At 42.1% G+C, this 23,742-nt stretch overlaps 2 protein-coding genes across 3 annotated transcripts in view; both read right to left on the bottom strand.

The window, feature by feature from the left end:
• The window catches only part of LOC120055789 (lysine-specific demethylase 4A-like), a 34,935-nt gene extending 26,964 nt beyond the window's left edge, over window positions 1–7,971 (bottom strand). The window contains exons 1-8 of one of the 2 annotated variants that reach the window (XM_039003756.1): window positions 7,859–7,971; window positions 2,449–2,590; window positions 2,169–2,344; window positions 1,790–1,904; window positions 1,294–1,487; window positions 1,026–1,075; window positions 790–893; window positions 553–690 (exon numbers count right to left, since the gene is read on the bottom strand). In XM_039003756.1, coding sequence (XP_038859684.1) covers window positions 553–690; window positions 790–893; window positions 1,026–1,075; window positions 1,294–1,487; window positions 1,790–1,904; window positions 2,169–2,344; window positions 2,449–2,589 — 918 coding nt within the window. In that variant the 5' untranslated portion in view covers window position 2,590; window positions 7,859–7,971. Of the gene's footprint in view, window positions 1–552; window positions 691–789; window positions 894–1,025; window positions 1,076–1,293; window positions 1,488–1,789; window positions 1,905–2,168; window positions 2,345–2,448; window positions 2,606–7,858 lie in introns of both variants that reach the window. The other variant, XM_039003755.1, reaches the window with a different exon arrangement.
• Window positions 7,972–13,006: 5,035 nt separating this feature from the next.
• On the bottom strand, window positions 13,007–21,776 carry LOC120055500 (protein ABHD8-like). Its single transcript, XM_039003364.1, has 5 exons — window positions 21,619–21,776; window positions 20,181–20,977; window positions 19,585–19,755; window positions 15,564–15,780; window positions 13,007–15,328 (listed from the first exon to the last, which is right to left on the bottom strand). The coding sequence occupies exons 2-5, from the start codon at window positions 20,966–20,968 to the stop codon at window positions 15,113–15,115; spliced, it is 1,392 nt and encodes a 463-aa protein (XP_038859292.1). The 5' UTR covers window positions 20,969–20,977; window positions 21,619–21,776; the 3' UTR covers window positions 13,007–15,112.
• Window positions 21,777–23,742: the final 1,966 nt, after the last annotated feature.

Consider the following 23,742-nt stretch of genomic DNA (forward strand, 5'->3'; position numbering starts at 1 on the left):
ATACTTGTTCTCCCCACTGTATCTGTGACCAACAGATGTTTATCTGTATTCCCAGTCACATGAAATTCATAGATTAGGGCCTAATTCATTGATTTCAACTGACTGATTTCCTTGAACTGTGACTTTGAAATTGTTGCAAGTGGAGTTAATATTTTTGTTCAGTGTATATTTGTTTGTTATTGATAAGATATTCAACAATGATTCCCTACAGTATTCAGGGATTGTTTTCTCACATAAATTGAAATTGAGCAAACAGTGTAGAATTTTAGCAACCAGGAAATGACAGAGGGATTTCTACATTGGCCGCTTGCCCCGGTTTCCACTAGATAACACAACCACCCCATTTTGATAAAATAAGCCGGCCCGGCGGGAGAAATCAATAGGTGAATATCACAGCCAATCACACACTGGCAGGTAAGTAATACGGTGAAACACTATCATTCCACTATTACTGCAGATATGAGAAATTTCTGAAATGCCCCAAAAAATACAAATCCTATGTATAGCACCTTTAAAGGAGGAACACTGAAAGAAAATGAACCTTTTCCTTACCAGTATGGCTTGCTTTCCATACTCAATCCATCTTTCAGTGGCAAAGTTAGTGGACTCTGCACAGTTATAGCCGTGGTTAAAGCCGGCGTGGTAGCTATAGGGAAACGTCACCATGAATTCACCCGGCTCCTGAGTGATCTGGAAAACGAATAGGAAATAGCAATGATATACTAGACTCTGTATAAAGCTTTATATATCAGCATAAGAGTTTGACATCATACATTAGGCTAGTATTACCTTCTCAAATGGAATGCCATATTTCCTCAATATGGAGGGAGAGATGAGGGTCATCTTGTGCCTCAGGAAGGCTTCGCAATTTTGGTGGCTTCCAGGGAAAAACCCTGCAAGGGAACAACAGAAAACAGTGTGTTGGATTAAAGCTTGTTAAAAATCAGTTGTTTTCTAATATGAAGGAGAAGGAAAAAGAAAAGAAAAAACAGCATCAAAACGTCACACATTATCATCCCTCTCACCTTGAGCCAAGCGCTCCATTCTTTTCCCATGCTCTGGAGGAACGCAGTACCTGTGAGGGCGTCATAACGTCAACAAATCAGTTATCACACGGACATCACAACAGCTGCCGTTTATTTTTACTCGTTGAGTGTTGCTCCAATAACGACAAAGAGTCCCCAAACCACACCTACATGACCATCGTCAGTATGTTGATGCTTAATGTGGCTCTTACACACACACAAAACTAACAGGTAAATGTATTATGTGAGTAATAGTGTAGTTAGTTACCAGGACTTGTGCGCTCCAAAGTGGAGGTAGTTGATACTGTAGAGATCCATGTCTTCGGTGTGCCAGGCGAAGGTGGTCTTCCACATGCCAAAGTACAGGTAGGGCGTGTTCACCCCCTCGATGGTGATGCCACTCTCGTGCTCCACCGTGTCCAGGATGGTGTTCAGTTTGCCGATGTTCCAATCGGTCACATCCTGGAGAGAACGACAGAATAATGTAACTATTGTCGCTGGAGATTCATCGTCATCGCTGCAGTGAAACAAAACCATTGCAACCTTGTGTATTTGTAGTGAATGCAAATTGCGGGTGCAGCACACGATTCTGAGAGAAACACTTACAAGTAATCTACACAACCGTCCGTCTACACAGCCATCCGTCCACACAACATCTCACTCATCAGCCAACATCCTTATAACCAGGAACGATAACAACATGTTAACATTGTAAACACCATAGAACATTAAAAACAACCCAGAGGGGATTCGTTATTACTCACTGGGTCATAGAGCGTTCCGTTTACATCAGCCCCGTAGATGGGCGGGTTAAAGGTTACGTTCTTCCAGTACTTCCTCTCCAGCTCTTCAAAGTCGGTATAGCGAGGACTGCAGAACCTATGTTGGGGAAAAAATAAATAGGGACAATCGGCACAGCTGAGTAGACATTTTTAAATGAGTGTCTGTAAAGCCACAGCCTGTCATACTTTCAACCATATTACATGTTGTAGCTGTATCATTTCCTTAATCATATAGCATGTCCTCAGAGTGGCTTTCCTAACCACAGACCGAACATACAGTATAGCTTATTCATACACTAGGCTCAGTATGTTTTAAAAATATACGTTACAGATGCTACAGTGTTGGTGCAGTCAGACTCACTTGTCGCTGTTGGCCGTCTTGCGGAACTCTCGGACGGTCATGGGCTTCTTCTGGATGTTGTACTGGGTGAACAGACCTGACTGGCCCGTCACTACCTGCTGGATGGGAGCTGGGATCACCAGGTCATCTATATCATCATAGGACTTCCTGGGTTTCCAATCCTTCGGTGGCACGATCTGTAAAAACAAGCATTTTGCACCACAAAGTTACAGTTCTGAAAGCAGGTAAAGGTAATGCAAAATAATCGTCACAATGCAGAAGGGGTTGTGTCGTTGCTTACTTTAGCCAGGCCGGCTTTGTGTGCTCCCTGGGACTCCATGTAGGCAATGTAGCGGCTGAAGTTCTGGAACTCCTCAGCGGTGGGGTGAAAGGTCATGATCCCTTTGGAGCCGGGAGCCTGAGGCCCCGAATCAGACGCCATCCTAAATAGAACGGACCTGCAGATCAGAATTAAACAAGTTTCAAGATCACAAGAATAGCGACAGTTAAACAACAGTAGTCCGGGAGCATGCACGCTATTGATAATGCTAAGGATGTCCGTTGGGGAAGAAGAAAAAAAATCTGTGGTGACTGGGTGGCCAGATGGTGGGAAAACATCTGTGTGATGCATAATATTGCCAAAATTCTGGTTCATGACCAAGTCACAGCCCTTTGTTAGGCTGCTGAGTGTTTACAATGTGTTGGTCAGTTGTAAATAGCTATGTAAACAACAAGTCAGTCGAAGTTGATTTAGTCCTTTGTCTCATGCATGTTCCCATTGAGATCCTATTATAATATTATGAGGGATATGTCATAATCCCTCAAAGTCCCAGAATGAGGTCAAAATGGCAGCCATATTGGTCAGGGAGAAATCCAAACCAGTCTAATTGGAATGAATGGCAGTAGGGGCATAATACCGATTTTACTTACGCAGGAAAATAAAAAGGCATGTGATATCAGAAATGGTGTAATATAACTATTGTCAACCTAAAATATTGTAATATAATTATAAATACAGTTTATATGGGTTTTATACCAATTTTCAGTATAATAACCTCTAAAATACATGTAAACAGACCATTTTTGTTTTCTTGGAAAGCTGTGAGTGGTATTATATGATACAATATCAGTACTTGCTGTCCTAAGTCCTATCATCAACTGATTTCAGCCAGTGTATGGCTGTGGATTGACTGCATTGTTTGAATGGAACGTTGGCATATTGTCAGTTAATTTGAAAAATGTATGGAATCATTCCTGTAAAACTGGCTGGCAAGCTAGCTAACAAAAATGTAAATCTTAAAAACGCCCACACCAGTGGAAATCCACTTTTGAGAGGTGCAAGACGATGGCCAGAGCTTACCCACGATGTCGCACAACAATGTAAGTCAATAAGTCATCCTTTTAGTCTTAAGTATGATATTTTTGGGCTTGAAGTGACAAAACCGAACTGCCCGCTTCGTGCAAATTTGTGCCAATGATGTGAGTTTTCCTAATAAATGACGTGTAAATAATTTAGTCTGTTTCATTTATGTGCTGGGTTTCATTTGAAATGGTGCCAGCCACCAGCATGGCATTATTTATTCATCAGAAACACCTGGAAAGATCACAAGTCACGACTGAGCAATATAATAGATCATCTTTGGCTACAGATGGTGGATAAATGAAAATAGTTCACTCAGGCCTTTTACGATTAAAAAACATTGTCAGTTCCAGTCTAATTAACGGGGTGGGTCTCCCATAGACACCAATGCAATAGCAACTGGGTCTGGTCTACTTAACTTGACTGCCTGAGCCATGGAACAAATTAAAATAGGGGGTGTAAACTTGTGCTTTTCGCCCCCACTTATTTCCCCCTGGAAATTAACATAATGTCAAGTTACAGTTTATCTGTATAAATACGACTATTATTTTAAAAATGTTAGAACCACACTCCCCCAAAGAAATCTTCACCCACCCGGGGCACCAGGCCATGCAAAACAAACTTGCCGGTAATATGGATAGCCTATAATATTTAGCATTGATATATATAGTGCCTTTGGAAAGTATTCAGACCCATTGACTTTTTCCACATTGTTACGTTACAGCCTTATTCTAAAATATATACATATTTTTTCCCATTAGCAATCTACACACAATACCCAATAATGACAAAGCGAAAATAAGTTGTTAGAAATTTTTGCAAATGTATTAAACAAAAAACAGAAATACCTTATTTACATAAATATTCAACTCGGGTACATTCTATTTCCATTGATCATCCTTGAGATATTTCTACAACTTGATTGGAGTCCACCTGTGGTAAATTCAATTGATTGGACATGATTTGGAAAGGCACACACACCTGTCTATATAAAGGTCCCACAGTTGACAGTGCATGTCAGAGCAAAAACCAAGCCATGGGGTTGAAAGAATTGTACATAGAGCTCAGAGAAAGGACTGTGTCGAGGCACAGATCTGGGGATGGGTACCAAAACATTTCTGCAGCATTGAAGGTCCTCAAGAACACAGTGGCCTCCATCATTGTTAAATGGAAAAAATGTGGAACCACCAAGACTTTTCCAAGAGCTGCCCGCCCGGCCAAACTGAGCAATCGGGGGAGAAGGGCCTTGGTCAGGGAGGTGACCAAGAACCCGATGATGGTCACTCTAACAGAGCTGTAGAGTTCCTCTGTGGAGATGGGATAACCTTCCAGAAGGACAACCATCTGTGCAGCACTCCACCAATCAGGCCTTTATGGTAGAGTGGCCAGGCAGAAGCCACTCCTCAGTAAAAGGCACGACAGCACCCTTGAAGTTTGCCAGAAGGCACCTAAAGACTCTCAGACCATACAAAACAAGATTCTCTGGTCTGGTGAAACCAAGATTGAACTCTTTGGCCTGAATGCCAAGCATGACATCTGGAGGAAACCTGGCACCATCACTACGGTGAAGCATGCTGGTGGCAGCATCATGCTGTGGGGATGTTATTCAGCGGAAGGGACTGGGAGACTAGTCAGAATCAAGGCAAAGATGAACGGAGCAAGGTACAGAGGGATCCTTGATTAAAACCTGCTCCAGAGTGCTCAGGACCTCAGACTGGGGCGAAGGTTCACCTTCCAACAGGACAACGACCCTAAGCACACAGCCAAGACAATGCAGGAGTGGCCCAGCCAGAACCCGGACTTGAACCCGATCTAACATCGCTGGAGAGACCTGAAAATAGCTGTGCCGCAACGCTCCCCATCCAACCTGACAGAGCTTGAGAGGATCTGCAGAGAGGAATGGGAGAAACTCCCCAAATACAGGTGTGCCAAGCTTGTAGCGTCATACCCGAGAAGACTCAAGGCTGTAATCGCTGCCAAAGGTGCTTCAACAAAGTACTGAGTAAAAGGTCTGAATACTTATGTAAAATGTGATATCAGTTTATAAATTTGCTAACAATTTCTAAAAACCTGTTTTTGCTTTGTCACTATGGGATATTGTGTGTAGATTGATGAGAGGGAAAAAAACTATTTAATCAATTTTAGAATAAGGCTGTAACGTAACAAAATGTGGAAAAGGTCAAGGGGTCTGAATACTTTCTGAATGCACTGTAGCTAGCTCACTGAAATGAGAGAACATAGCTATTAATAACGTGTGGAATCCGACACAGCTTCACTAGAATTATCAAAAGGGCAAGAGTCAGACATGTCAAATCTTAACATGTCAACAGCACATATAGGCATGGTTTAGCTGAGACTCATCTTTTGACACGTAGGCTGGTAGTCTTTTTCTGAAATTATTATTTTTACTTGACTTAAGGTGTCAGCATGCTTCAGTACGGCTGGCGCCTAGCCGAGTTCGGCTTGGCAAACCGAACGAGTGTGCTCGCATACTGCCTTAAAAGACCTTCGCTTGAAAAACTAGAAAAAAAGCAGCAATATTACAGTTTGTCCATTTTGAGACAGTAGACACTTACTCAAAATAATCCGAATGAATCTAATATAATTCAAGAAATCTGTCATCAATTTTGCAGGTTTTGCTGAGGAGAGTCTGACGTTTTTGCTTAGTCCCGCAATTTTACATCAACTAAGATGTTTGGTGAAGTATTTCTCACTGAAAAAAATGTGCAAGGAAACGAGTCGACTCTCACTGACTGACAACAAAGACTTTATTGAATAATCCCTACTGTTGACCAATCACTGACGAAGGGGCGTAGACTTCAGCTACCGACTTCAGCTTGCCTCAAGAAAAAAAAAAATGTGCCAGAAAAGCTGAAATAACCCTTACCGAAGACCAAAATGAACAAAAACGTCATCATAATATATGCTCCAACTCTTCCGAACTGTTTCGGTGAGAAACATGCGGACGCCTTAACAGTATGCCTGTCTTAACTGAAATGGTGCTCACTTAACTTTTGGGGCGGCAGGTAGCCTAGTGGTTAGAGTGTTGGGCCAGTAACTGAAAGGTTGCTGGATCGAATCCCCGAGCTGACAAGGTAAAAATCTGTCGTTCTGCTCGTGAACAAGGCAGTTAACACTGTCCCCCAGTGGGCCGTCATTGTAAATAAGAATTTGTTCTTAATTAACTGACTTGCCTAGTTAAATAAATTGATAAAAAAATAGCTGGCTATGGTTAGCTTAGCATGCTAGCTAGTTACATTGACAGCTGTCATTCAGTGCCCTATGTGTTGACATGTCTCTGCTACAAGTGAAAAGCACCACAACATTCCCACCCAAAATTCCTTAATATGTATTAGCATATGTGTCAGTCTTCGAAGTGGAATCAATTATTTATATACACTAGATGACTGCCAGGGGGCGTTGTTTTGAAGCCACCGTGCCTCCCTCTTGGCACTCCCCCACCTTTGTAAAGAATACTTCGGAAGCTATTGAAATATATTTATAAATGTATACATTTTTTTTGGCATATTTATTCTATTATAGAGCTAAACATGAAAATGAAATAAAAATATATTAAAACATTTCGTAAAGTATACTTTAGAAAGTGCAATAGTTACTGTCTCCACCACAACAACAAAAATACATGTGATGTTATCCAAGAAGCATTTAAATTAAATACTCTAGAATTCTATTTATTCCTATGGAGGACTACTTTTCTGAGGACTGCCAATGTGGCCGACCGGTGGCTTCAAAGTCTCTCATTAGCCAATACATAGCATCAGCAATATATTAATCCTAAACGAGAAATCACGCTCTAGGACTGAAATTACTCAAAACAAATGTGGCAACTTCCTCTGAGGTGGGCCGTTAAAAATAATTATTTTACACAATACACAGCACTGGCCAAACATAGTTGACCAACTCCCTGACCAAAATGGCTGACATTTATCCTATCATAAGAAGGTTCATTGCCATTCTAGTATGTACCTAACGGACCAAAAGAAAAGCAGCAACCTGATTGGTCGAGAGCAGCGTCTCTTAAAGTTAAGTTCGGCCTACCCTGAAGTGTATCTAGTTAACAGCTCTAGTTAACGGCTAACAGCTTATAGTCAATGTTCTAGCCTAATGTTGTGCGTGTCATAAACAATATAAATAATAACACGTCAATAAGAAATCAGATTTTATGATAACTAAATATCTCGCTTACAATACATAGAAAATAGCTAAGTAAGCTAACTAGCAAGCCATCTTATTGCTAACGTCTGCTAGCTAGCTAGCCATTGCAATTTCAACGACGTGTTCATGATGAACAAATGGCGTTAAGTTACAACTTTAAAATATTATAACTTACCAACAATGTTAAACAGCTTCAACCAATAATTATTGGGCAGTTGTTGTCTTGATATCAAAAGTAATTCCGATTTTACCCCGAAGAGAAGGACCTGTCCTCCATTACTACCAGTACGCAAGCGCACGCTCAGATGTTTACCATCATACGCATAAATTCAGACGTAGCTAGCGAGCCAATCAGTGAACGATTTTGTCGACGTGCAATATCAGCCAATATTTTTTTCCAAATAAATTAGATTATTATCACTAAACAAATATAGAAAGAGACTGGGTTTAAAAACGACATTATCGTTGGTTGATGCATGGTGGCATCTGATGTGAAAAGGCTCGTCTCTTGATGAAGGAACACTTTGCTGATGGAACGTTTGCTCCGGTTTGGTGGGTGGGTGTGGTTTGAAGCAGCGAGTTACGTATTTAAAGGGCAGTGGCCATGCTGACACCTTTGTGATTTTCTGAACTAAAAGGACTACAGTTCCCAAAGTACAACTGATGTTACCAAGCTACGGCTGTGTCAAGTCGTGGTTGTGTGATTGTGTTGTGTGTAACATAAAATATACAACTGTCTCCTGAAGTGCACATATGTGACCGACCGGCTCTTTTTGGTCTTATGTAGCAACATTTTAAATTTCGTTTTTTACATTTGATAAACTTGTAACAACACTTTTGAGAAAATGGCCCTTGAATGTTTTGGTGCATCTACTGTAGAGCTCTTCTTTGTCTACACAACCATCCAGCATGGTTCACACAATCTAAAAACTTAGCCCCAGACATCTCTTTAAGGATTCACATGTGAGGCCAAGTGCTAAACCGTGAGTATGGCAGTATACTAAACAACCAAAGATTTCAAGACTAAAGGCTGGTTTATACTACGTCTATCGACGTGTTTGTATATAGCTGTCGCAGTGACATCATGAACATTCTATTGTCGTTCGACATCAAACTTGTTGTTGCCGTTATGAAAAAGTATAAACTCAAAAATGATAGGCTGCATGACATCAGCAGCCTGGTGGTCCAAGGTAGCATAAGTTGTGTAATTTAACAACAATAAACTAATCCGTTTAAAAAACTACTAAAAGCAACTTTCGAAACAATGTTTTGGTTAGTTTCTAGCTTGTCTCCGGATTACATCTTCAAAATAAGGGCAAACATGGCATCCGTGACAGAGAGGGAGAAGCGTTCATCCATGTATATGGGTAGCTAGCTACATTTTCAGATATTATACATTTCTAATTTTGTCAGAAAGTTGTTTTCATTGCAAGTTGCGTACTGTTAGCTAGCTAGCTAACGTTAGCTGGCTGGCTCGCTAGCTAACGTTACTTGTATGATCTGTGTAGTAACATTATTTGTATCTCAGAACCATTTACATTGCTAGCTAGCTAGCTAACATTGAACCTAGTTGGTCAGCTTTAGCTATCTGTAGATTCATGCAGGGTAGTAACATTATGAGTTGGGATTATGGTTCATTGTTTAGCTAGCTACATGTCTAAACAAAAGACTGACTTTGTCAGCTTTATGATATGGTCATTATTTTCTCAAAAGTGGAGTTACAAGTTTATCAACTTTCAAATAAGAATTACTTTCCTATCGTTCCTCAACTGTACTGTATGATATACCATTTTCTAGAGCCGAGTCTCTATTATCAAATTTTGCTACATAAGACCAAATTGAACCAGTCGGTCACATATGTGCACTTCAGGAGACAGTTGTATGATATTTTCTGTTTAACACAACGCAATCACACAACCACGACTTGACACAGCCGTAGCTTCAGGTGTACTCTGGGAACTGTAGTCCTCTTAGTTCAGAAAATCACAAAGGTGTTTTTGATTTTGTTTCTTTTTTGTTGCTGTTGACGACTGATCTCAACAAATCAGAAAGACAACAGTTCATCAGACTTTGATGTAGGGTACAGTACATTCTGACTTGGTTCCCCTTCCCGGTGGCTTAAGTTCGTTTTTTAGATCATAACACATTCCCTTAACCTGAAACTAAAGCATGTAGAAAATGTAAATGTAATTCTCACTAAAGGATAAGACATTAAATAATACATTTTCTTTCATTCACCCCAACTGACATAAGTGTAACTCTTGCGATTGCTATATCAACAGAGTTGATTGGACTTTGTTTCAATAAAGCTCATGCAAATAAGAACAGTACACAGTAAAAAACAAAACACCATAAAAGCATTCATATTTCATCAATACTCTAGATATTGAGGGCCACTGTACATACTAGTGACAACTGCTAACCAGAAGAGTATTGTCCTCACTAAAGTGCCTGTGAGAGGAAGCTACTAGACTATTGAGACGCAGCCCCAGTGTGTGTCCTCAAGGTGCGGTGTTGAATGTGCCCCCCAGGGATCGGGGGGATGCGAGGGGAGAGAAGTCCTTGAGGGCGAACATGATGACGTCGCTCGGTTTTTCGTAGTAACCGGAAGTATTCTGCAAGAAGTCGGCCATCGTGGCGGCGGAGATCCGGCTGCTGCCGTAAGTATGAGGCGTGTTCCGCCTTCAACTCCTCCTGTAACACCATGTATAACACACACACTCACAAGTCAGGTCATGTTGGAAACTTAGGGGTTAGTAGTTTGAGAGTAAGGGGCTAGGCCAGGGTGAGAGTAGTGGAGTAATGGTAGGGTATAGGGTAATAATAATCCAGGAAAGTGCATCCACATGTCCTCCTAAACACACCAGACGCCTCTTCTCAAACACTGGCTTATCATCCCTCACCTCAGACACAAGTACACCCAAACATGTAAATAGGGGAACACTCTTAATAGTGTGTGTGTGTGATGTCCTCTTACCCGTCAGGTAGGAAGTAGCAGTGCCAACACTGAGGGAGGTCTATTAACCTGAGCCACGGTGCACCCGGCTACAGCCCGTGACATGAACAAGAAAAAGTGGTGAGGGAGGAGCGCCCTTCTCAAGTCGAACAGTAATCTGCGCCGCTTGGTCAACAGTAGTAGGCTTGATCACCAACAACGATGAGACGGCCTATAGGGAGGAGGTGAGGGCACTCGGAGTGTGGTGTCAGGAAAACAACCTCTCACTCAATGTCAACAAATCAAAGGAGATGATTGTGGACTTCAGGAAACAGCAGAGGGAGCATCCCCCATCCACATCGATGGGACAGCAGTGGAGAAGGTGGAAAGTTCCTTGACGTACACATCACGGACAAATTGAAATGGAATGAAGAAGGCGCAACAGAGCCTCTTCAACCTCAGGAGGCTGAAGAAATTTGGCTTGTCACCTAAAACCCTCACAAACTTTTACAGATGCACAATTCAGAGCATCCTGTCGGGCTGTATCACCGCCTGGTACGGTAACTGCACCACCCACAACCGCAGGGTTCTACAGAGGGTGGTGCGGTCTGCACAACGCATCACCGGAGGAAAACTACCTGACCTCCAGGACACCTACAGCATCCAATGTCACAGGAACGCCAAAAAGATCATCAAGGACAACAACCACCCGAGCCACTGCCTGTTCAACCCGCTACCATCCAGAAGGCGAGGTGCATCAAAGCTGGGACCGAGAGACAGAAGCTATTTTTCAATCTCAAGGCCATCAGACTGTTAAACAGCCATCACTAACACAGAGAGGCTGCTGCCTACATACAGATTTGAAATCATTGGCCACTCCAACAAATGGATCACTAGTCACTTTCTTAATGCCACTTTAATAATGATGTTTACATATCTTGCATTACTCATCCCATATGTATATACTGTATTTTATACCATCTATTGCATCTTGCCTGTGCCGCTCAGTCATTGCTCATCCATATATTTATATGTACATATTCTTATTCCATCCTTTTAGTAGTTTTTGTGGGATTGTTAGATTACTTGTTGATATTGCTGCAATGTCGGAACTAGAAGCACAAGCATTTCGCTACACTCGTAATAACATCTGCTAACCATGTGTATGTGACCAATAAAATTTGATTTGATTTGTCTACAAGGCAGCATGGTGCATCGTTCAGAAACATACATCGCTTTCCCATAAAATATGTCTTTGAATTTTCAAACTCGTTTTTCTTTGGGAAGGCAGATAAAGGGTTTTTATCAAAAGCAATCACTTTTGCATGTGAAAGCACAGAATCCTACTCATTACTCCATGTGCTTAACCTACGTCACTTTTGTTTTGAGCTGACTTCGATGTCGGCCAGAGCGGGGCACCTGGCTGATGCTCGGGAGGCAGCCCAGTTCCAAATTGAGTACAATCGACTTTCATCCTTTGCAAAACACCTTCATGGGCGCCCAGACGATATTAATCGACAACCTCACTGCCAAGTGGCTGGGATGTCCTCCACTGAGTCCACCGTCCTCTTCACCCCAAACACCTCCATTGTTCCCAGATACATAGACAGTTAGTCTGTTTGGAAAGAGAAACATAGAGTACATTCCTCTTAGTCCTGAATAATTTACTTGCAGACAAAAAAAAAATCTACCTTTTTCAGTGGTTGTGTCACGGTTGCGTGGTGGTGCCTAGCACCTACAAATTTCCCCTCCCCCATTAATCAAGATCCACGACCCCGCTCTAGCTTGCGCTGGAATGCATGTCCCCGCTCCTGCACATGCTGGGCTTGGGCTCAAAGGTTGGGCTCAGCTGGGCTCCAGTGCTAGCGTGCATGTAGTAATGGGATCCTGATACCGGAACTAGCAAGATGTCAGCCCCCAAGAATCGACGTAGGCGACCGTGAGTAGATTACGTTAAAAACAACGGTCGGGCCATCTTGAAGGCTATCTCTAGTTCTTATTATAGCTCAATGGTGTACCTGGGATGGCGTGCTTCCCGACTGGAAACCTGGCCCCTTGGGGTATCTGGTCAATACAATGGATCATCAGTGGTTAACGTCCAAAAGCGGAAGTTGCTTCACAGGCTCTCTTTCCAAAACGGGATCATCCGGTTGTTGGGGACTCGGCAGAGGCTACAGTAGCCTAAACAGAGGTGGCTCCCCAGGCCTCAGAGCCAGAAATGTACACTCAAAAAGTCATGGTTACTTTTGTCTCTCACAACAAAATTGCCCTCATTCATTCGTTCATACAGTCATTCACAGAAGAACAAAAACAACCATATAATGCAAACATTTGTTTTAATTCATGCCAGGAAAGGCACATTCATACACTCAATTGAACAGTTCGATATATCAGAATTTTATATGCATATACATTCAGGCAGTACATGATGTTCTGATGTCCATGAATAAATGCATCAATTACATTCAAACATTTTGAACCACAAATGATAGCACACTGGATAGGAACACTGACCGATTTGTATACATTTAGCGGAGGAAGCAACTGTGCGCGCGCCCTGCAGTCCATATTGCTGTTGGATCAATCTATACAGTGCAAAAACAGACATTGCATCAGAAGCACTTCATGGTAGTGGACAGTCCACATGAATTCATTTTCTTTTCAACAGCTGGGGCGAACTAGTTTGTTCCTCAACCTATTTGTTTTCATTACTTATTAGTACATTTTCTTTAGTCTACAGTTCATAACTCCTCTTTTCTCTGTTGAAATTGCATTATCATCCTGCATCTTTTCTCAGAATAATGCATATGCAATAAACAGTGTGCAGCAGTCGAAAAGACCGAACCGGAAAAATGCCTTACTGTACTTCATACTTCTTAATCGCAGATTAATCACACATTCTCATTATGAGACACGAAAACATTCACAAATGAGCACCTGATAACGTTATGTCCTTTAGCTTATCATGGTTGACCTTTGACATTGCAAGCAGTAAGCACATACAGATTGACTGGAGGGCAGTGGAGGAAAATGCTTTGCTACACTAGCTTGTAGACTGGAGAACAACATCATTCTAAATGGTGTTACATCAAATTCTGAGGTAAAACGAGTTGAACTTGCAAGATTGGACATTTAATAACTGGCATCACTATTATTAAATAAATGACTACTTATCACTAAAGCTTTGGTCCAACTTCTCTGTCCATAATGCCCCTTAGACTATACTCTCAGAGGACACGGGAGGTTTTTGGATTTCTCGACTGTCAAAGTATGTTGTCAAGAAATTCCTTGAAATATCTTAAAAAGCCCATTCATGAAACAACTTCAAATGGTCCAGTTAGGTTAGATAATGCATACGCAAGTGTAGACACATACAGTAAGCATAGGTTTCTAAATACACAACATTGGACAACACACGCAAAATGTTCTTAAGGCAAAACACTCCATGTTGTGCATAGATGAATCATTAGGTTTCAAAAGCAAACCGATACCCTAAACTTCAAGCGTGAGTTAATACACAGTGTACAGCAAAGTTGACAGATGCTGACTGTAACTGACAGATACGTAGTTTGCACAAGGATATGTTTTAACAGCTTTCCTTTGGCGTGATGATATTTGATGAGGCTGTTGAAATTGTATGGTGAATTTGTTTAGGTGTGTGGTGTGCTGTATGTCTTTATTATGCCTGCAACATACTTTATGTAATTACTTATTGCATGTTTATTTGCCATAACAATTTCCAATCCATTCACCACTACTTCCATCCAGTCAACACTTGAGTCTATAACCTGCTTAATAGGGGATGATTATTGAGGATGACCTCATGCAAACTGGCTGATCTTACTCCCATAACACACCACAGTCACCCATTGGCTAGCATTATCTGGATAGTTTCTCAGTTATCCTATTGAGTTAATGGTTCCCTTGAAGAGAATCCATAATATGGACCCAGTCTTATAAGATCCTTAACTTTAAACTGATGACAGGAGGACACCAATCAGCAGTGATATATTATTCACAAGATAATGGACGATAGATAGTAAGGCAATCCACAGACCATTTAATAGTCATGCCCTCCTCACTTTGGTTGACAATGGCCCACTCACCAACCCAAGTTTGGTACTTCAGAGCATTACGAATGGATATTGTGTTTTAAAAACATCCTCTGGACCCAAGGTCTATCTGATTACAAACACCACATTACAAACAGCACAGACAGCTGTCAAAGGGGAAACAGAAACACCCATCTCTGTCGTTGTATTAGATTCCGCCTCTCTTCTTTCCATAATTTCCTGTCTTCTTTCGACAGTGCTAAGTCCCATTCAAATGCCACTCTAGCTTGGCGCACCAGTTGCATCCCCTCCTCTTCAACAACCAACTCTGGCCCGGTTAATAACAGCTCTCAGCCTGTGAGCAGCCCTAACACCACATGCCACCTGCCAAAGACAGGCCCTCGGATTGGGTTTGCTCATGTAAAATGAAACTCCTTACTGGTTATTTGTCCATGGGCTTGTTTGGTTTTGGTGTCTGGACGACAACGCCATTGACCGTAACAGTCTTGTCAGGATCAGTCTTAACTGTGTCCTTTTTGGACATGTCGGGCTCCCATAGGAAAAACTCGTGCAGGAGGGTGTTGACTGTGTCAGGGCACTCCATCATCACCATGTGACTGCCCTCCTCAATGACTTTCAGGAATGCAAACAGAAGGATCTGAAATAAAAAGGATAATAGTTACAATCAAGATACAAAACAGTGGTACAGATTACGTTGACCATATTCAATCTAATATTAGTCATTGAAGATGACAGGCTTGTGACATGATAGGAACTGTTCATAATTCACATCATAAAACATACATTTATATAATTTATCTTTCGTTCATGAGTAGTAGAGCATCTGAACTAAATTCACATGGATTGGTATTCATTCATTTGTGTCTCCTTACCTCTGCCATGCGTTGGTCCTCATCCATAGGCACAAACTTGTCGTACATGCCGTGCACCAACAGGATGGGCACAGTAAGCTCAGCATGGTACACCTCATCCCCCTCAGGCCAATACTGCCCGCTCATCATGGCTCGCAGCACAAATGGATTCACATTGAAGGCATTGCCCTGCTTCAGCAGCTGCTTCTCTTTGGCTCCCTGATGGGCAAACCCAGCCCTGAACATGTTGGAAAAAGAGGTCAGACTCGTAGGCCAATGATATATACAGTGGGGCAAAAAAGTATTTAGTCAGCCACCAATTGTGCAAGTTCTCCCACTTAAAAAGATGAGAGGCCTGTAATTTTCATCATAGGTACACTTCAACTATGACAGACAAAATGAGAAAAAAAATCCAGAAAATCACATTGTAGGATTTTTAATGAATTTATTTGCAAATTATGGTGGAAAATAAGTATTTGGTCACCTACAAACAAGCAAGATTTCTGGCTCTCACAGACCTGTAACTTCTTCTTTAAGAGGCTCCTCTGTCCTCCACTCGTTACCTGTATTAATGGCACCTGTTTGAACTTGTTATCAGTATAAAAGACACCTGTCCACAACCTCAAACAGTCACACTCCAAACTCCACTATGGCCAAGACCAAAGAGCTGTCAAAGGACACCAGAAACAAAATTGTAGACCTGCACCAGGCTGGGAAGACTGAATCTGCAATAGGTAAGCAGCTTGGTTTGAAGGAATCAACTGTGGGAGCAATTATTAGGAAATGGAAGACATACAAGACCACTGATAATCTCCCTCGATCTGGGGCTCCACGCAAGATCTCACCCCGTGGGGTCAAAATGATCACAAGAACGGTGAGCAAAAATCCCAGAACCACACGGGGGGACCTAGTGAATGACCTGCAGAGAGCTGAGACCAAAGTAACAAAGCCTACCATCAGTAACACACTACGCCACCAGGGACTCAAATCCTGCAGTGCCAGACGTGTCCCCCTGCTTAAGCCAGTACATGTCCAAGCCCGTCTGAAGTTTGCTAGAGAGCATTTGGATGATCCAGAAGAAGATTGGGAGAATGTCATATGGTCAGATGAAACCAAAATAGAACTTTTTGGTAAAAACTCAACTCGTCGTGTTTGGAGGACAAAGAATGCTGAGTTGCATCCAAAGAACACCATACCTACTGTGAAGCATGGGGGTGGAAACATCATGCTTTGGGGCTGTTTTTCTGCAAAGGGACCAGGACGACTGATCCGTGTAAAGGAAAGAATGAATGGGGCCATGTATCGTGAGATTTTGAGTGAAAACCTCCTTCCATCAGCAAGGGCATTGAAGATGAAACGTGGCTGGGTCTTTCAGCATGACAATGATCCCAAACACACCGCCCGGGCAACGAAGGAGTGGCTTCGTAAGAAGCATTTCAAGGTCCTGGAGTGGCCTAGCCAGTCTCCAGATCTCAACCCCATAGAAAATCTTTGGAGGGAGTTGAAAGTCCGTGTTGCCCAGCAACAGCCCCAAAACATCACTGCTCTAGAGGAGATCTGCATGGAGGAATGGGCCAAAATACCAGCAACAGTGTGTGAAAACCTTGTGAAGACTTACAGAAAACGTTTGACCTCTGTCATTGCCAACAAAGGGTATATAACAAAGTATTGAGATAAACTTTTGTTATTGACCAAATACTTATTTTCCACCATAATTTGCAAATAAATTCATTAAAAATCCTACAATGTGATTTTCTGGATTTTTTTTCCTCATTTTGTCTGTCATAGTTGAAGTGTACCTATGATGACAATTACAGGCCTCTCTCATCTTTTTAAGTGGGAGAACTTGCACAATTGGTGGCTGACTAAATACTTTTTTGCCCCACTGTATATATTTTTTTTGTATACCTTTATTTTTCCAGGTAAATTGACTGAGAACACATTCTCATTTATAGCAACTACCTGGGGAATAGTTACAGGGGAGAGGAGGGGGGATGAATGAGCCAGTTGGAAGCCATCAGTATTATCTGATATTCGAAATTCTGTGTAAATTCCCCTTACTTTGTGTATGCAGTAGTAGTTAAGCATTGACAGTGTACATCAGGGGTCCCCAATTACATTCAGCCGTGGGACGATTTTACCTTGGATGGTCAGGGAGCCAGAACATAGTTATAAATAACTTGTGTACTACAAAAAAGGTACCGCAAGAACCCCAAACATATATATATATTTTTTCAAAAACAGAATAATTTCAAATCTTGATTACATGGGGATACGATCACATATGTGTCTCTATTTATGCGCGTGAAAACTTGGGAACAGATTCCCTAAATTAAAATAATTTTGAGCTGATTTCCTGGGGCCTCATGTATAACCTTTGCGTAAATATCTGCGTGCGAAATTTCAGAAGAATTATGAGATTTATCAACTTGGCGCAAACTAGACGTCGACCGATTATGATTTTTCAACGCCGATACTGATACCGATTTATTGGAGGGCCCAAAAAAGCCGATACCGATTAATCGGCCGATTATTTTGAGAGAAAAAAATATATTTGTAATAATGACAATTACAACAATACTGAATGAACAATGACTACTTTTATTTTAACTTAATATAGTACATAAATAAAATCAATTTAGTCTCAAATAAATAATGAAACATTTTCAATTTGATTTCAATAATGAAAAAACACAGTGTTGGAGAAGAAAGTAAAAGTGCAATATGTGCCATGTAAAAAAGCTAACGTTTAAGTTCCTTGCTCAGAACATGAGAACATATGAAAGCTGGTGGTTCCTTTTAACATGAGTCTTCAATATTCCCAGTTAAGAAGTTTTAGGTTGTAGTTATTATAGGAATTATAGGACTATTTCTCACTATACCATTTGTATTTCATATACCTTTGACTATTGGATGTTCTTATAGGTACTTTAGTATTGCCAGCCTAATCTCGGGAGTTGATAGGTTTGAAGTCATAAACAGCGCTGTGCTTCAAGCATTGCTAAGAGCTGCTGGCAAACACAGTAAAGTGCTGTTTGAATGAATGCTTACAAGCCTGCTGATGCCTACCACCGCTCAGTCAGACTGCGCTATCAAATATCAGATCATATACTTAATTCGAATATAATAAACACACAGACATACAAGCCTTTGGTCATTAATATGGTCAAATCCGGAGACTATCATTTCGAAAACAAAACGTTTATTCTTTCAGTGAAATACGGAACCCGTTCCATATTTTATCGAATGGGTGGCAACCCTAAGTCTAAATATTGCTGTTACATTGCACAACCTTCAATGTTATGTCATAATTATGTAAAATTCTGGCAAATTAATTACGGTCTTTGTTAGGAAGAAATGGTCTTCACACAGTTTGCAACGAGCCAGGCGGCCCAAACTGCTGCATATACCTTGACTCTGCTTGCACTGAATGCAAGAGTAGTGACACAATTTCCCTAGTTAATATTGCCTGCTAAAATGAATTTCTTTTAACTACATATGCAGGTTTACATTTTTTTAAACTTGTGTATTGATTTTAAGAAAGGCATTAATGGTTATGGTTAGGTACATTTGTGCAACAATTGTGCTTTTTTCGCGAATGCGCTTTTCTTAAATTATCACCCGTTTGGCGAAGTTGAAGTAGGCTGTGATTCGATGATAAATTAACAGCAACTGCATCGATTACATGCAACGCAGAACAAGCTAGTTAACCTAGTAATATCATCAACCATGTGAGCACATTTTCACATGAACTTTTGTGTGAACTGGCGCACAAATGTTTTGCAGTCTATTTTGGGGGGGGGGGGGACAAATACAATTCCTTGTGGGCAACCGACTATTCGGGAACCCTAGTGTACAGTATACTTTTTGTATGAAGAGTTTCTTGGTTTTGTTTTGTCTTCAGCGATAGATTGGTGTTCTCTTTGTTTAGCGATGTGTTGTTATTTTGTCTACAAAATGTTGTTTTGTCTAGCAATGGGTTGTTGTTTTGTCTGCACTGCAATATTGTTTTGTCTACAAAGAGAAGGGATGATTTACTTACTTGAGAAAGCTCCAGGCCAGACAGGGGGAGAGGCAGTGCAGCACACAGGAAGGCAGCTGGAAGATGGAACAGAGGCTGGGCTCCAGAGCTGTGGGCCCCCCTCCATTGATCATCACCACCTTGTGAACCTGATCTGGATACTCATGTGCCAGGAAGGTACAGAACGATACCCTGAAAAGGGATATAATCAAACAAGTGAAAATAACGTCTTGGGAACCTGCTCTCTGATTGGTCCATTCATCATCACATCGTCATAACCCTGCTGTCTGATTGGTCCATTCATCATGACATCATCATAACCCTGCTCTCTAATGTGTCCTTCATCATGACATCGAATAACCTGCTCTCTGACTGGTCGCTTCATCATGACTTCATCATAACACAGCTCTCTGATTGGTCCATCATGCCATCGTCATAACCCTGCTCTCTGATTGGTTCTTCTTCTTCAGACATAGTCAGGACCAGTTTATGGTGTGTTTCAGGGCATGTTCAAATACTGTAATTCCTTTACTATCATGATATTCCTTCTGTTAATTGACCTAAGACATAAGATGATACTTGACCATTCGTTTTAACAGAGAAGCAAGCATACTGACCCATAGGAGTGCCCGACTAGGATGTTGCGTTTACGGGCGTATTTCTTGAAGATGGCACGCATGTCCTCTGCCAGGGCAAAGAAGGTGTAGGCCGCCGTGATGTGGGGTGCTGTGCTGGCTCCGTGGCCCGCCAGGTCAGGGGCGATGACCTCATACCCCAGCCGCGAGAAGAAGTCCAGCTGGCTGCCCCAGATGTCCAGCGAGCCGCCTACCCCATGTACGAAAAAGAGCGCCACATCCGAGTGCGTCCCCTTGCAGCTGGAGATCTCCCTCTCCGAGTCAATCATCAATGTGCGCTTAGGCTTGCGATGGCGCCGGCGAGGAGGCGCCGCGGGTTTCTGATCCCCGACCGTGGGTAGGGGAGGCGTGGGTTTGGGTTCGGGGGAGGTGGGCACTTCCTTATAGTCGGCCAGTTCCACCTCCACGGTGCTACAGGGCTCTAGGTCTCCATCCTGGCACTGGAGGATCTGCGAGTGCAGCACGTCACCCAGGTTCTCAATGACTAGCTGGCCGTTGCGGTAGACAGTGATCTTGCGCTTGCAGTGCACACTGCTGCTGTTGTTGCTTCCACTGCCCTTCTCCTGCTCTGGCTCCTTTACCTGGTCCTCCTCCGTTACCACCGATGACTGGCGCTCAGGGATGATGTGGCGAACCCTTAGGACTCTCCCGGGCTTCACCTCCACAAACTCAAAGGTGTCAGCTGGCTCGGAGGACTCGACAGGCATCACTAGGCTGGCAGCCTTCCCAGTCAGACAGCACAGGATCCCGTCTGTAATGCTGGTCAGCATGGTGCCTGCCTGCAGAGACACATACCCATGAGGAATGTCAATGAGCAATCTTAACAAAACCAACACAACTTGATTGATTATGCTTGAAAAAAGAACAAAATGTTCAATTGGATGGGTAAGTACTGTGGTAAGAACATGAGGTAAGTATTTTGTATGCATAATATTGTGAATAACATTAGTTATTTCATGTAATTAAAATATAACACAGTCCCCATTTTGGTCTGAGACAAAGTCTTAGGTTGGAACTTACAACAAACATAATATAAGAACAAAACAGTAAAAAGTGCCCCAGGAGGGGTGCTGTGAGTTTCCATTATTGTTCTGACCGTACACATGTTCTCCCCATACATCACAACACATAATAGGAACGATCTGGTAGGCTTAACAGACAACAAAGATCAACAGACATCTTTGAACTAAGAGATACCACTGGCTCTCACAACAATTCACCACACGAAAAAACGACAAAACAGTCGTTTGAACCTGACATTTGCTCCATGATAAACAAGCTAGGGTTTCTCAATAATGAAGCTTTCAATTTAAAAACTCACCAGCATAAATGGCCAGTTTAACATTGGGTTCAAAGTCAGTCCATAGACAACAGTAACACAATACATGCGTTGAAATGAGTTTCAGTGTGACATACTGACCTAGTCAAAAAACTAAGAATGGTCACGGCTCTTCCAAAATTGCCCCTGGTCCCTAGAGTACAAATAGAATGTCAGCAATGGCACAGCGGGGTTCATGCCAACTGCTCACTCTATGTATTACATGTGCCAACGGAGTTTGGTTTTTAGTACACCACCAGACGAGGGTCTTTCCCAGGATGGTTATGTCCAGTCATGGCTCAAGAGGTTTTTGGCAGTCTGGTAAATTGAGAATTTCATGTCACACGGTTTAAATATAGACACACAGATTATCAAGGGGAAGCAGAACAGAAGTGTCATATCTACAGTATGTGTTGGAACTTAGATAAAGGCTTCATGTTTTCCTATGTTACTGTGTCTCCGCTAACTTAACAGAATATAAACTGCTGGTTGTGTTCTATTATTAAATTATCTTATGTAAAGTTGGAGTATATGATCTACCTATGCTCACAGATTATGATCCATAAAACGCTAGACATCTGATTGAATTGCATTTCTAGTCAACAACGTTCACCGATATTATTAGATCATGCTCATAGCTACAGTCGGTGAGGTCTGGAGAAAACTGCGGCAGCCATTTTCAATCCTCAGAAAAGTGTTGCCTACACAGAAGGGAGGCTTTTCTAATGATGAGTTTGTGGAAACCCTTCGTATAAAACCTGACCTGACACACTGGCTTTAATCAACACATATATTTATCTCCTGGTATTCACTCCAAGGTCCCACCATTGACTTATATACATGTCTCTCTCTCTCTCTCACACACACACACACACACACACACACACACACACACACACACACACACACACACACACACACACACACACACACACACACACACACACACACACACACACACACACACACACACAAACAAATAATGGCAGAGCTCTGATTAATGTCCACCCCTCTCTCACTCACCCACCTCGAATCACCTTCAACCCCGGATTCATATTCTAGATTGATACATTATTTATTCACAGTGAGGGGAGATGTCTAAATTCAATCAAATAACATTTTATTTTATACCACATACACATGGTTAGCAGATGTTATTGTGAGTGTAGCGAAATGCTTATGCTTCTAGATCCGACAGTGCAGCAGTATCTAACAGGTTATATCTAACAATTCCACAACAAAACCTAATATATACAATTCCAAACCTAATGAATACAAATTCCACAACTAAACCTAATACACACAATCTAGTAAAGGAATGGATGAGAACATATAAGTATAAAATATATGGATGAGCAGTGACAGAGCGGCTAAGATGCAATAGATAGTAAAGAATAGATAGTGAAGGATACAGTATACAATATATACACATGAGATGAGTAATGCAAGATATGTAAACATTCTTAAAGTGGCATTATTAAAGTGACTAGTGGGTTGTGGCGGAGATATTTGTGGGCCTTACTCGGCCTTGTCTCAGGATGGTAAGTTGGTGGTTGAAGATATCCCTCTGGTGGTGTGGGGGCTGTGCTTTGGCAAAGTGGGTGGGGTTATATCCTTCCTGTTTGGCCCTGTCCGGGGGTATCATCGGATGGGGCCACAGTGTCTCCTGACCCCTCCTGTCTCAGCCTCCAGTATTTATGCTGCAGTAGTTTATGTGTCGGGGGGCTAGGGTCAGTTTGTTATATCTGGAGTACTTCTCCTGTCTTATCCGGTGTCCTGTGTGAATTTAAGTATGCTCTCTCTAATTCTCTCTTTCTTTCTCTCTCTCGGAGGACCTGAGCCCTAGGACCATGTCTCAGGACTACCTGGCATGATGACTCCTTGCTGTCCCCAGTCCACCTGGCCATGCTGCTGCTCCAGTTTCAACTGTTCTGCCTGCGGCTATGGAACCCTGACCTGTTCACCGGACGTGCTACCTGTCCCAGACCTGCTGTTTTCAACTCTCTAGAGACAGCAGGAGCGGTAGAGATACTCTTAATGATCGGCTATGAAAAGGCAACTGACGTTTACTCCTGAGGTGTTGACTTGCTGCACTCTCGACAACTACTGTGATTATTATTATTTGACCATGCTGGTCATTTATGAACATTTGAACATCTTGGCCATGTTCTGTTATAATCTCCACCCGGCACAGCCAGAAGAGGACTGGCCACCCCTCATAGCCTG

The sequence above is a fragment of the Salvelinus namaycush genome, chromosome 11 (assembly GCF_016432855.1).
Source record: "Salvelinus namaycush isolate Seneca chromosome 11, SaNama_1.0, whole genome shotgun sequence".
In the NCBI taxonomy this organism is placed as follows: domain Eukaryota; kingdom Metazoa; phylum Chordata; class Actinopteri; order Salmoniformes; family Salmonidae; genus Salvelinus; species Salvelinus namaycush.

Bases quoted from the DNA above. Each gene is read 5' to 3' on its own strand.
- LOC120055500 (XM_039003364.1), bottom strand. From the start codon at position 20,968: ATGCTGACCAGCATTACAGACGGGATCCTGTGCTGTCTGACTGGGAAG. The intron at 19,756-20,180 runs GTCAGTATGCTT...ATCCCTTTTCAG, and splicing joins CTAGTCGGGCACTCCTATGG to GGTATCGTTCTGTACCTTCC. The intron at 15,329-15,563 runs GTAAGGAGACAC...TTTTTATTTCAG, and splicing joins AGGACCAACGCATGGCAGAG to ATCCTTCTGTTTGCATTCCT.